Here is a 13,006-nt window from a genome sequence, read left to right as displayed (position 1 = left end):
TAAGCATAGTCGTTCGACCTTCAACACATCGCTCCGACATCAAACTCCGCCCATTTGTTTCTTATTTCTGACCTTTTTTGGAAAGGAAGATATTTATTCATGTGATAGAAAAAGGTAGAAATTCAGTTGTGTTTTAGTCGTCAAACTTGAACGATCTACTGATTTCGAAAAAGAATTCTATATCTAGAGTGTTCGTTCCTTCACCACTGAAGCAAAAAAAAATTGCAAGTGTTAATCAAATTTCAAAGTGATCAGTATTTCTGACTGAAAATTTGGTTTGTAAACAGGCAGGCTAAAGGCTTGCCCATTTCATTGGCATTGAAAATTGGTTTAACAAATTTGATGCAATAAGTTGATATCTAGGCTTTTTTGTACGACACATTGTTGAATACTATTTTCAGTCAAACATAACCTCATTTCGATCAAGCCCGCTGACAACATCGAAAAATCGTCTCCAGAGGTATGAAACCATCTTAGTATGTCCGCTTCAAGTCATATTTTAATGATTGTTTTTATTTGTAACATTCCAGTGCATCGCATTACCACAATAGTCCTCAGATCAAGAGTGTTCCTTACTTGTTGTAGACAAACAGTCAAAACACAATACTATCTAATCATGTCAGCCGTCAGTCCAAACATCAACGAATTCATGAGTGGTGTTTACTCGACAATCGGTGACAAATTGTATTTGAGCGAAGACAGAGCCGATTTCCATTTCATGTTTGAGTCGAGCGACGGTCAATATGAGCGGGTTGCTGCACATAAGCTGTTACTGGCCACGGCCAGCGATGTATTTGAAAAGATGTTCAATGGGTCGTGGCTTGAAATGCACGAAGTCAAGATCGTCGATGCGCTGATTTCCTCCTTCAAAGAGTTTCTGCAATTCTTCTACTTGGGTCGAGTGAAACTGACCATGGACAACGTAGCCAAAGTCATGTATCTCGCCAACAAGTACAACGTAACTGAATGTTTGGCATTGTGCACAAAGTTCTTGAGACGAACAATCACCGATGACAACGTTTGCTGGGCTTATAGTCTGGCGATTCTCCACGAACAAAACGATTTGAAGAGACTGTGTGAATTGATGATCGCTCTCGATACAAAAACCGTTTTTTCAACGACAAGTTTCTTGGATTGCGACAAAAAGACTCTTGGCCACATTTTAAAACTGGACTCATTTTCCTGTTCAGAAGCTGACGTTTTCGAGGCATGCATGGCCTGGCTCAAAAATGCTAGCAAAAAAGATAACTTGACGAAGGAAATTGTTAAAACTCATCTGGGTGAATGGTTTTACGAAATTCGTTATCTGTCGATGTCAATTGAAAGCTTCACCAAACTCGATCCTTTGAATGGTGGTCTATTTAGCTTCGAGGAGTAAAGAGAAATCGTTCATTTGATTGGAAACAAAAACTTTCAACCGAAACTGTTCAATGGATCAAGTCGACAGCGTTTTAAAGGGATCGTATGTGATAAAACCGATAAAATGCAGTGTTCTCGAGCAATTCCGAACGGGTATTCCTTTTGGCCTTATTATATCAAAGATATTGAAACAACGAGATTCTCAACCAATGAGCCATTAGTACTGAAAGCAATTCGTTACGCTGGGGTGAAGGAATACCAACACGACACTTATGTATTTCTCAAAGAAGATTTACCATCTGAAATAACAATCGTTTAAGTGACTGCGTCAGGTGAAGAATTTGTTTTGCACAATAGCACAAAAAATTTAAAGGACATCTTTTCTTCACGTATATCATTGCCCAAACCTATCTTCATCAAACCCGGAATGATGTACGAAATTCGATTCAAACAAACACCACCGAACAATTGTTGTACGGGAATCCAAATGAAAACAGAAGTACAATTAGAACATGATGTTGTTGTGCAGTTCCATCATGACCCATTACCTAGAAATGATGGTTTTGCACGAGGATTGGTGCCTTATCTAGTTTTGTACCGAATTTAAAGACATTTAAAAGTCATCCAGAAAAGCCATTTTTTTGTCATATTAATTTGCCAAAAGGTTCAGTCATTCTACGCAACTGTTTCTTCAGCAGTACATTCATTGAACTTGGATTATTCTACTTAAATCCTAACTAATTCATATCTTCTCTAACGCAAATGGATTTCCATTGAATTAATTGCATTACATTTCGCTGAAATTTAATGATTGAATCGAAAATGTTCTAAAACCAAACCAAATGTACGTCATTGGTGTCATTGAAATAAAGTAATTTTGAACCGAAATTATATTGAATAATTTTATTATTTCAAAAATATGTAGATTTACTAGGCAAAAACTTCTAATGTCCTAGAGGAAAAACATTCAAAATTGAAAATAAAATCAGAAAGTTGAATAGCGCTCCGAATTAAAACGAAAACAAAATAGAAACACGTATCGATGGATGCGAATGTTTACTTTCATATTAACTCCCAGATTGGCTACAATAGAGAGCTGATGTATGAAAAACAGTGAGCAAATGACAAATTAGTATCGTTGTTCAAGTTATCTCACAAAATACAAACAATGAACATCCATCAACACTAGTCCCAATTATAATTAGATAGAACGATAATTATCATTCGACAAAAGTAATAAAATTTATGTGCTAAAGTCCTACAAAATCGATTCAAAAGATGTCAAAGTCTTCCAATAAAAAAACTCGTGGCATTTTAAGTTCAATTTGCTCATGATTGGTGACACGTTGTACTTAATTTGTGAAATAATTTGGCCACAGATTCTCTCCCCATCTTTATTCACCATCGATCTAACATCACATCAAAAATAGCATATGCAATACATTTTCCTTTTGCTAGCCAAACTTACGTTTTCAGTTATTCATTGTTTCAATATTCACAAGTTTATTCAAAATTTGTAATTTCAGACAGTACTTACTCGAATAACTTGGGCATGGAATTAATCCTGAAATTTTGCATCATAAAACGCACAAATTCAATCGAAGGTTCAATGAAATTTTTTATTTCAGTATTTTTATCAGTTTTTTCCATTCTATGAAACTGGTTTCAGTGTAAGTACATCCTTTAAACCAATCAACTAATCTACTGGATTGAGAACAAATAGAAGCCAACTACTTTCGTTCCTCCGCCTCGACAACGATGCCATTGATTGGTTTGCTTGTAATTTCCAACTGGAATCGAAGGTCATCCATTTTCAATGGTGTTGCGAATTTGTATTTGCGAAGCAATTTAGCTAAAGTAATTTTAATGGAGATAAACGCAAATCGTTGTCCAATGCAATTTCTGGGGCCATTACTGAAAGCCATAAATGCGAATGGATTACGCTTCGAGTTTTCTTCCTTACCAAAATGATCGGGATTGAATTGATCAGCATCAACGCCCCAAATATCTTTGCGTCGATGGGCTGTGAACGATGAAATAACAACACCGGTGTCTGCTGGAATTACGCAGTCTGAGAGTTTTGTGTCTTCGGTACAATGACGTATTAAAAATGGTGCCACTGGATACAATCACAATGTCTCCTTTATCACTTGCTCTAAGTAACCCAACCGATTGACCTGATCCATTGTCAAATCGGAGTCAATCGGCTGAACACCCAACGCCTGATTTAATTCATCGATAACGAGTTGCTCGACCTTCGGATGAATTGTTAATAGGAGAATCGTCATCGCAATCGTGTAGGACGATGTGTCTTGACCAGCAAAAATAATTAAATACACTTGATCTCGAATTGCTTGGTCAGTAATGATGCCTCCGCATCGCAGTTTAATCAATCGGTTGATGAAAATTTGTGGTGACTCAAACTCTGTCTCTTCATCTTCATCTCCCAAAACTGAACCGCTGCTGTTGGCTTCGTTGAATTCCTGGATCTTTTTTAGGATGATCTGATTTTGACATTGAAAGAAAATAGAAGATAAAATCTTTTCTTCAATCAAGAAATGCAAATACATAGGGAAAACTTCAATGAGGATTCTAATTATTTCATTTATTTATTTTTCGCTTATTCTATCATCAATGTGTTGATAAATCACCCACCTTCTCTTGCACCGCCTCCGATATTGCAATAGCTTCGCATTCCTTTTGATAGAGTTGAGTCTTTTTATACACAAAATCTGGATGCAGAAACACATTAGCTATCCTTCGAGTGACTGCTGCAAGCCAACTGCAGGAAAAAGATGCATTTTTGAAATATCTCTAAAAATGGTACTCAAACTGGAATTGGATTGGGACTGGCATTTTTTCTTCGTTTCGTATATCAACTTGAAATTTTCTTCTTATTTTTTGTTTTAACTTGTGTTTGTATCAATTCTAAAATTAAATACAGAAAAAATGGACTTACTCAGTGAGTGCCTTGACAAAATGCATATTTTCACCGTTTTGAATGTTCATTGGCGTTCCCAAAACTGTATCTAAATAAAGAGGAGTACTTCTGGTATCAGAAATTATTATTGTATGCTTGTATAACAATTGTTTTTTAACCCTCGTACGAAAACCTATTTTAAAACCTTCGAACGGACCCCTCGGGTCTTGCTGGACCCGTATACATTTACATGCATTTGTATGGAAAAAAGGTATGCATGCCATCTCATTTTTCGCGAAACTGATAAGAGATAAGTGATAACTGTCAACAGCAAAGTTGAAGAACAGGTTGAGTGCTACAACTTTGCCCGAGACACTAATTCGTTATTTCTTATCGAATACGCAAAAAATCGCGGAAATGACCAGTTTTTTCTTATCAATTTTCGCGGGACCGATAAGAGATAAGGAGATGACATCTTCAAAAAAACTATAGCTCTTGCCTTGATCTACAACTTTGCTGAAGAGATATATCACTTATCTTTTATCAGTTTTGCAAAAAATGAGATGGCAAGCTTATTTCCATACAAATGAATGTAAATGTATACGGGTCCAGCCAGACCCGAGGAGTCCGTTCGAAAGTGTAGTTTTTGTATATCCTTATATCATCCTTTTTAAGGACTTTTTGTAATATTTGTTTTGCTAGATCGATAGTCAATGAAATTTCAGGCAGATAACTTAAAACTTAAGTCGCTGGCTAAATTGGAAATATGTTAAATTAACGACCAAAAACGAAAAAGGTCTGGCTGGACCCAGGGGTCCTTCCGGGGGTTAAATACAGATCATTTACCACAAACAACGTCTAGAGCCCTAGCCGAAGAGTATTCCATGAGATTGAAATTTCCTTTTCCAATATGTTTCTCAATATTGTGAACAAAAATATTAGCCTTTTGATTGAAAATTGGCAGAAAAGACCAACAGATTTGATTGTTGAAAGACATTGCCAATCGCTTGCGTTGTGGCCTCCAAATGTGAGCTTTCAAATGAGGTAAAAATAGAAAAATCATGTCCAAATATTTCTTATTCTTCTTCTCTACTTGAAAATGTAAAGAAATCGGATCAAATCCGCACCTGGAGCTGAAAATAGTCCAACACCACGATTGAAGAAGCGATAAATGTCACTTTTTTCAATGCATGACTTTGAGTTCATTATCACTTGAATATCGTCAGGGTGATCGACAACGATGAAACATTTGGGACCCATCCAGGTAACGATTGGCATTTTTTGGTTCGTGTACTCGTGTTTTAACAAATTCATCATTTCTGTAAAAAAAAAATTAGATATATTTAAATCGAATTTATACCAATTTAAAAATGTTGAGTGTCGGAAAAGTAATGGGAAAATCTATAAAAACCTTCACTATTTTTGCCCATGAATCGTAAAGCTGACCCAAAAGATGGATAATCATCGCACACTGACAGATTTTTCGTTAGTTTCAAAACACATCTTCTGTATCGAAAATATTTAACGAGACAAATAATCGGCCACCAGAATAAGATGAGTGCAATTGAGACCACCAAAATATATCGAAGAGATATCATTTTCAATTTATATCGAACGAACAGACTAAAAACAATGCACTTGTTCACCTCCGCTCTTTACAAAATTCAAACTTAAAGTGAAATGTCGCACATGAGGCGTGTGGATAAATCACATCGATTCTGATTTTACCAAGGATCTCGTAGCCCCCTTAAAACGATAAAACTGTATGCTGTTCTTAAATCTTTCTTCAATAACGAGAATAAAAACATTGTGAATTATTTGAAAATGCAGCTCTACTTTGTGGATTGCATCAACATGATCTACTACATCTGGTTTAAAGTTCCGACCTTGCATTTTTTTAAATTTATTTATTTCAATCACATGAAAGTAGAAGTTTGTTTTATTGAATTAGCTATTTTTAGCAAAAAAAGTTACTTAAATAAAATGAATTTTTTTAAAAATCAAGTCTGTTCAGAAATAGCGAGATCATTTTCCGAATTGAAGCTATTACGTCAACAACACGCTTAACTTTTGTTTTGAATAAGTACATATTCAATAGCATCCGCATTTCCTCATCGGAACACGACTATGATGTTGGACTTTCTAAATAGTTACGAAAAACCACTTTTTTACCTTCAGAAAAACTTGTTCAGTGAAGTGTTGTCCGCCAATATGTAATTAAAATGATTTTAATAAAATCAGCTGACAAAAGATTTTGCTCAGACGTTGGATACAATTCTTTATTGGTTATTTTCATTGTTTTTTAATGGTTATTTGTGGAGTTAGCCTCAATAGGTCAGGTTATCAGATTTTGATTCAAAACACTGTTTATCGAAAAAATCATTTTTGCAGTACAAATAGTTGATATGTAGAACGATTAATTCAATGTATGCTGTAAGCAATAGTTTTGGTTGACTATTAAAAACTTTGAGTAGTTATTAATTGAACTTGCGTAGCTATTTAGGAAAGGGCTTTCAACGTATCAAATATGGAGATATTTCCATATATTTTACATATGTCGGATATTTCGACCCCTCCGAATTTGAAGCATCTCATTGTATATTGCTTTGGCTAAATCGCAGGCACTATTTTCAAGGCCCATGATCGCTCACGATTGTAATAAATAAAAATAATAAATATAAAATGTATAGGGAAGATCGTGCACGATTGCAATCATCAGCGATCGTAGGTCTTCAGACTGCAAAGTAATCATCAAATAAATATGTAAGGGGAGAGGGGGGCACATGATGTTAAGTGCTTCATTTACAGGATAAAAAAGAAGTGGTTTATCCAGCCTATGAACAGGTTACTTTTATTTCGACAAAAATTGTAAAAAAAACAACTTTAATACAATTTTATTTAAGTCTTTCGAATTTCATTCAAACATGTTTTCGAAACAGAAAAAACAGCAAAAAGTTTTATTTTTAACCACAAAATGTGATTTATTAGGTACATAAAAAAGGTAACATTTTAATTTAAAATCTATATTTATTCAAAATTTATGTATGAAGGTCTATTTTCTAGGACTTATTCATATCTACTCCTACTTTGTCCTGCTTTTGTTGAATTAGGCTTTTTATTTTATTTTAAAAACAAATCATGACATTAACCCGAAATGCGTTCTTCGATTTCGAGAACAATGCCACAAATGGGTTTATTTGTGATTTCCATTCGGAATTTTAGGTCTTCTCTCCCCAAATGTGTCGAGAATCGGTATTTCCGCAGCAATTTTGCCAAAATGGTTTTGATGGAAATGAAAGCAAACCTTCGACCGAGGCAATTTCTTGGGCCATTACTAAAGGCCATGAAAGCGAATGGGTTTCGCTTCGAACTGAGTTCTTTGCTAAAATGATCGGGATTAAATTCATCGGCATCTTCACCCCAAATATCTTTGCGTCGATGGCCTGTGAAACAGGAAACGATGACTTCTGTGTCTTTTGGAATAACGAAATTTGCCAGTGGTGTGTCTTCAGTACAATGGCGTAGCAAAAGCGGTGCCACTGGATATATCCGCAAAGTTTCTTTTATGACTTGCTCCAAGTAACTCAATTTGTTGACATGATCCATTGTCAAATCACAATCGATCGGCAAATCTCCAAACACTGAGCTTAACTCATCCATGACACGTTGCTCGATTTTTGGATGCATTGCGAGCATAAGAATTGTCATTGCTATCGTGTATGAAGAAGTATCTTGGCCAGCGAATATGATCAAATGCACTTGATCCCGTATTTCTTGGTCAGTGATGATGCCACGGTTGCGCAATTTTATCAAACGTTCAATGAATATTTGCGGTGTTTCGAATTGTGTGTCTTCATCCTCATCATCCATGTCGTTATTGTTACTGTCGTCGAATTCTTCCATCTTTTTTAAGATCAACTGTTCAGATTGAATGAAATATTTACATTTCTTGAGAGAATTCTCTTATTGGAAGCTTTTGTTTTCTTTTTTTTTTAAAGTAATTGCAAAATAAAATTCAATGGAATATTTTTCAAAAGATTAAAATCGAAATCCTAATTTATTTGCCCTTTGAAATAAACTCAGTTCCATTAATGGACCAAAAATAACAACTGCGTTTTGAAATGATGTAACAAATGATGAGTTTTACCTTTTCTTGCATAGCATCTGAACGTGCCAGTGCATTCGACTCGATTTGATAGAGTTGCGTTTGTTTGTATATGATGTCTGGATGCAAGAATACATTGCACATTCGACAGGCAACAACCGAAAGCCAACTGTCAAAAGAGAGTAAAGTTTGACTATGAAAATAACTCAAAATCGGAAGAATGTCTCCAATTGGAAGACTCCCACATTCCATGCACATTAACCAAGCTAATTAATTTTGTGTTTATTTTAAAATTTGGACGTTTCAATTCATAGGTTTGTTTTCAATAAACGAGAGTAGGCCCATTCCCTATATATATATATATATATTTTAGTTCAATGAGAAAACTATCAAATACGAATTTAATTTCCATTTTAGCCCATTAACTAGGCCTTCTTCAATAAGTTACGTCATTTTGTACTCCGGTAATTGATGCTAATTTCGTTAAACTCAATTTTTGTTAAATTGGTGTCATAACTTACTCGGTGAGTGCTTTCATGTAATGCATATTTTCGCCCGTCTGTATATTCATTGCAGTACCCAAGACCGACTCTAAGCAGAAGAACATGAAAACAAAACGAATATTCGTTTACAATTATCAAATATTTTTTACTTACTTTTCGATAATGAAAAACAAAATTACCTAAAACTATGTCCAAAGTACAAGCGGCTGAATATTTTAGCATGTCGAACCCGCCTTTGCCCACATGATCACCTATATTCTGAACAAATACATTGGCTTTTTGATTAAAGATCGGCAAAAATGACCAACAAATTTGATTGTTAAATGACATCGCTAGCTGTTTACGTTGTGGCTTCCAAATGTGGGCTACGGAGATAGGTTGGGAAATAAGTAGAAAGCATATAGCATCGATGTATTTTGGAAATTAAAATAATAAAATCTAATCCGAACTACAATCAATGTGGTTCGTAGAAGGAATCACATTTTCATTTTTTCTATAGAAAAATTGTTCGTAAGATTTTAATGAAATTCGATCAAAGTTCGTTGAAATCTACGATATTTTTTCGGAAGTAAAATATACGGATTAAATTTTGTTTTGCATTTTTAGCAAAACTTCAAGAAATGTGAAGTTTTTTTTTCAAAACCCCAAACGTTACACAAAAATCAATGAAAATATTCGTACCTGGAGCAGCGAAAAGGCCAACTCCACGGTTAAAAAATCGAAAGACATCACTCTTGTCAATGCAACCCTTTGAGTTCATAACAATCTGAAAAGACATTCGTTTATTTACATTTTTCATGTTAGCTTTGTTTTGATGTTTTTCATTCTTATTCTCTCGTTGCATCGATTATACGATAATAGAGATTTGGTTATTCTAGTTGAATCACCTGAATATCATCTGGATGATCGATGATAATGAAACACTTTGGACCGAGCCACGCAAGGAAAGGCATTTCTCGTTCACCAAATGCTTTTTCTATAACTTCCATAATCTCTGTGAATGTTCAGAAAAAAATTACTAGACTTCACTTTATTCCAAAAAAAATCGTAATCCATTCATTAAACCTGTTCCACACTTGAAACACAACACCATGAAAATTCATCTCATTTCTCATTTGTCATATTTCATCAATTTGATCCACTTTTCAATTTTCTTCTTTTTTTGTTTTTTAGTTTTTTCATAATTTTTCTTTCATTTTTTTTCGTTCATCATCAATCAAACGTTTCGCCTTGTTAATTTTTCATCAGAAATATCACAAAACCAAAAAAATGACTCATAATTTAAAATTCACGACTTAAACAATGACAGTAAATTCACCAAAATGCACGAATGCAACAACCTGTATTATTTTTCCCCAGGAATCGTAGTGCGCATCCAAGCAACGGATAATCATCAATAACTGGCAAATTTTGAGTAAATTTTGTTACTCGCCTTTTGTGCCAAAACCAACTGATTAAATAGCTAAGTGGCCAACAGAGAATAACAACCGCAAGTGCAGCAAATAAATAGTATCGAAGTAATAACATTTTATCACAAGTCTTTTGGAATCACTTTCAATTCAAACACAAAAATTTATTTCACAATCGATTCAACAATCAACACTTTTTTTCAATATCATTTGCGAGTTTGTCTCAAAAATCGTTTCAACTTTGGAATCTTAATCGGAAGAAAGAAATGAAAAAAGCATCCATTCCGATGTAAAAACCAACTCAAACTGAAATGTTCTGCGGATATTTTGCCATGAATACAGATTGAAGGATACTTGATTGAAGGAAAACGACAAACGGCTACTCACAAGAATCCCGCATAGAACCTGATATTATTCGGATACCAAAATTCGTTCCTATGCCATTTAATTGCACAAAACAACGAACGATCTTCTCAGTGCGACGCTTGCAGAGTAATTGTAACTCATGTAGTCATTGCCAAAAAACACGACTATCTGCGGTGATCCACACACTTCCTCTCCCATAGCGCCAGTGACGTCGAATTTCCAGTTATTCGCATAATGACTTAACAATTGCTTCTGTTTACGCAACATTGCAATATTGTGCTTAGGTTCAAAGTCATGCCTACGAAACCTGGCCCAAAAAAAACAAGTCGAGAATTGAAAGCTGCCTTTAAGTGCGGAATCGAACATAAATTATTTGATGCTGTCAGCACACACACATCGATGGTGACGCAACAGATACTTTAGGTGTTAATTGGTGTGTTTGTTTACGTTCATCGATAAAGTAACAAATATCACTCCAGTTGATGCAATTCACGAGGCAATGCATTTATTTGTGCTTGCCTTCTGATTACTATACGAGTCGCAAAGTTACTCTTTTTTTTTAATTTTTCTTCTAGTAGCTCGCAAATTGCGTCGTAAAGATTGAATCGCGTGTGCTGAATCGAATTGTTCCAAAGATTGTGAATACAAAAAAGAGAGTGGAACAAACTAGAAAAAATTGGTCATTGACAAGAGCTCTTGAGATGAAATACTCTTCCGAAAGTGGGTAAACAGTACACTCAATTAAACGCTAGCGATCATCACTTCTATTTTCAAATCAACTGCAAATATTGGCTCGTACTAATTTGCATGTGTGAATGAATTTCTCAAGTTTCGAGAAATCAGATAAAAATTTGCGAGATGTACTATGAAGCTAAAGAAATAAGGCGACAAAACCATTAGAGGCGATAACAAATTCGGATACAAAGATAACAAATTCTGAGAAGAAAAGATAACAAACAATTGAATCTCACAGGAATTGAAATAGAAGAAGAAAAGATGTGAAGAGATATATAGGAAAAAAATGTAAAAATCACAACAAATCTATGGACAAATGAACAAAAACAGCTAAAATCGACTGCTAGTCGCAACTCGCGAAACGAAAACAGCATAAGACTTACGGCATAAGTCAGTGTAATTTGCGAAAAATTGCAGTCTCAACGTTCTTTCTTCCAAAACATATTGATTGCATCGTTGATTCCATTACCGCAAATTCAGGTTTTTGAAATGTTTTACTTGATATCTACTCAAAATTTGTCCAATTAAATTATTTCAAGTTTGTGAGTTCATGCGTCACGTGAGTGTTCATTGGAAATAGCCTCGTATTCATTCCCGTGCATCGAAATTGTTGATTATTTTGAATCAGATTTGTACGCATTCAGAGTCTGAATTTCAGAACGGACTCAGCGGACTGCAAGTTACAATTGAGTGTTTGTAAACACGAAAAAGAAGAATGGTTTGGGAGTTACTTCTATTGAACCGATCAAAACGGTTTACAGCATGACTTTTGTGTGGATTTCATATTGATGGTGACTCACCGTGAATTTCGTATCATTTTTGTGTTTAGACCAAATATTGAACTTGCGGTAAAATAATTTAACATCCAAGTGAATGAAAAAAGAATGTTACTAAAACAAAAGAAACAATTCAACTTATGAGACCTTCTAAATGGCTGATATATCAGAAAACATAAATGTTCACGTTCTCAAATGCAAAGTTTCAGCTACTAACTTCTAAAGTACCATTTCAATCCAAAGCTCCAAATCTCAGTGTGGAAAAAAATATTTTGACAGGTTTTCCACCACTAAAACCTGTTAACAGTTTCCGATCACGTTAGCCTCAAAGCGTTGAAAGATCTTATCATTGGAATGTGTGTGTGTGTGTTTGGTATATATATTTCATGCGGTTGTGTAAATATTTATATATCCAAATCCACTGCAGAATTTCATCATTTTTTCACGATCCAAAAGTCACGATGAATCAAAGTTTGAGGGCGGCACATGTGATTCATATTGGTGCGATAAGCGCGATAATTTGCTCTGTTTATAAAAAATGCGGTGTCAAATTCGTAGAAGGTTTCAAACTGGTACAAAGTCAAATCAACCGATCAGCAGAATTCTTCATTTCTGAAAAAATTCAATTTCTTGGAACATTGATATCAACACTTTTATTTATTTCTTTGCTCGCAGCAGATTTTCATCATCAATGGGATTTTGATGTAACAAAAATCCACTGCAGATAAAATGCTGCAAAGCGATAGTTTTGTTTTCATAAAACAATCGCTGCATTGTTTCGGCCAGATAAAGTGATTGGCGAACGTTTAGTTGCGATGCTGTCGATTCGCACG

General features: G+C 34.9%; 2 protein-coding genes and 1 pseudogene across 2 annotated transcripts; 1 reads left to right on the top strand and 2 right to left on the bottom strand.

The window, feature by feature from the left end:
- The first annotated feature begins 616 nt into the window (after nucleotides 1–616).
- On the top strand, nucleotides 617–1,378 carry LOC129576426 (BTB/POZ domain-containing protein 2-like). The gene has a single exon (XM_055461541.1). The coding sequence runs from the start codon at nucleotides 617–619 to the stop codon at nucleotides 1,376–1,378; it is 762 nt and encodes a 253-aa protein (XP_055317516.1).
- A 1,703-nt stretch (nucleotides 1,379–3,081) lies between these two features.
- On the bottom strand, nucleotides 3,082–4,368 carry LOC129576425 (cytochrome P450 4C1-like; annotated as a pseudogene).
- Nucleotides 4,369–7,237: 2,869 nt separating this feature from the next.
- Nucleotides 7,238–11,002, bottom strand: LOC129576434 (cytochrome P450 4c21-like). Its single transcript, XM_055461552.1, has 7 exons — nucleotides 10,228–11,002; nucleotides 9,775–9,881; nucleotides 9,569–9,653; nucleotides 9,067–9,252; nucleotides 8,906–8,975; nucleotides 8,427–8,553; nucleotides 7,238–8,197 (listed from the first exon to the last, which is right to left on the bottom strand). Exons 1-7 carry the CDS (start codon nucleotides 10,412–10,414, stop codon nucleotides 7,424–7,426), a joined length of 1,536 nt encoding a protein of 511 aa, XP_055317527.1. The 5' UTR covers nucleotides 10,415–11,002; the 3' UTR covers nucleotides 7,238–7,423.
- Nucleotides 11,003–13,006: the final 2,004 nt, after the last annotated feature.

This window comes from Sitodiplosis mosellana, unplaced genomic scaffold (assembly GCF_009176505.1).
Source record: "Sitodiplosis mosellana isolate CC-2019 unplaced genomic scaffold, AAFC_SMos_1.0 Smas_scaffold_6185, whole genome shotgun sequence".
In the NCBI taxonomy this organism is placed as follows: Eukaryota; Metazoa; Arthropoda; class Insecta; order Diptera; family Cecidomyiidae; genus Sitodiplosis; species Sitodiplosis mosellana.
This window is presented reverse-complemented; position numbering and strand designations above follow the sequence as displayed.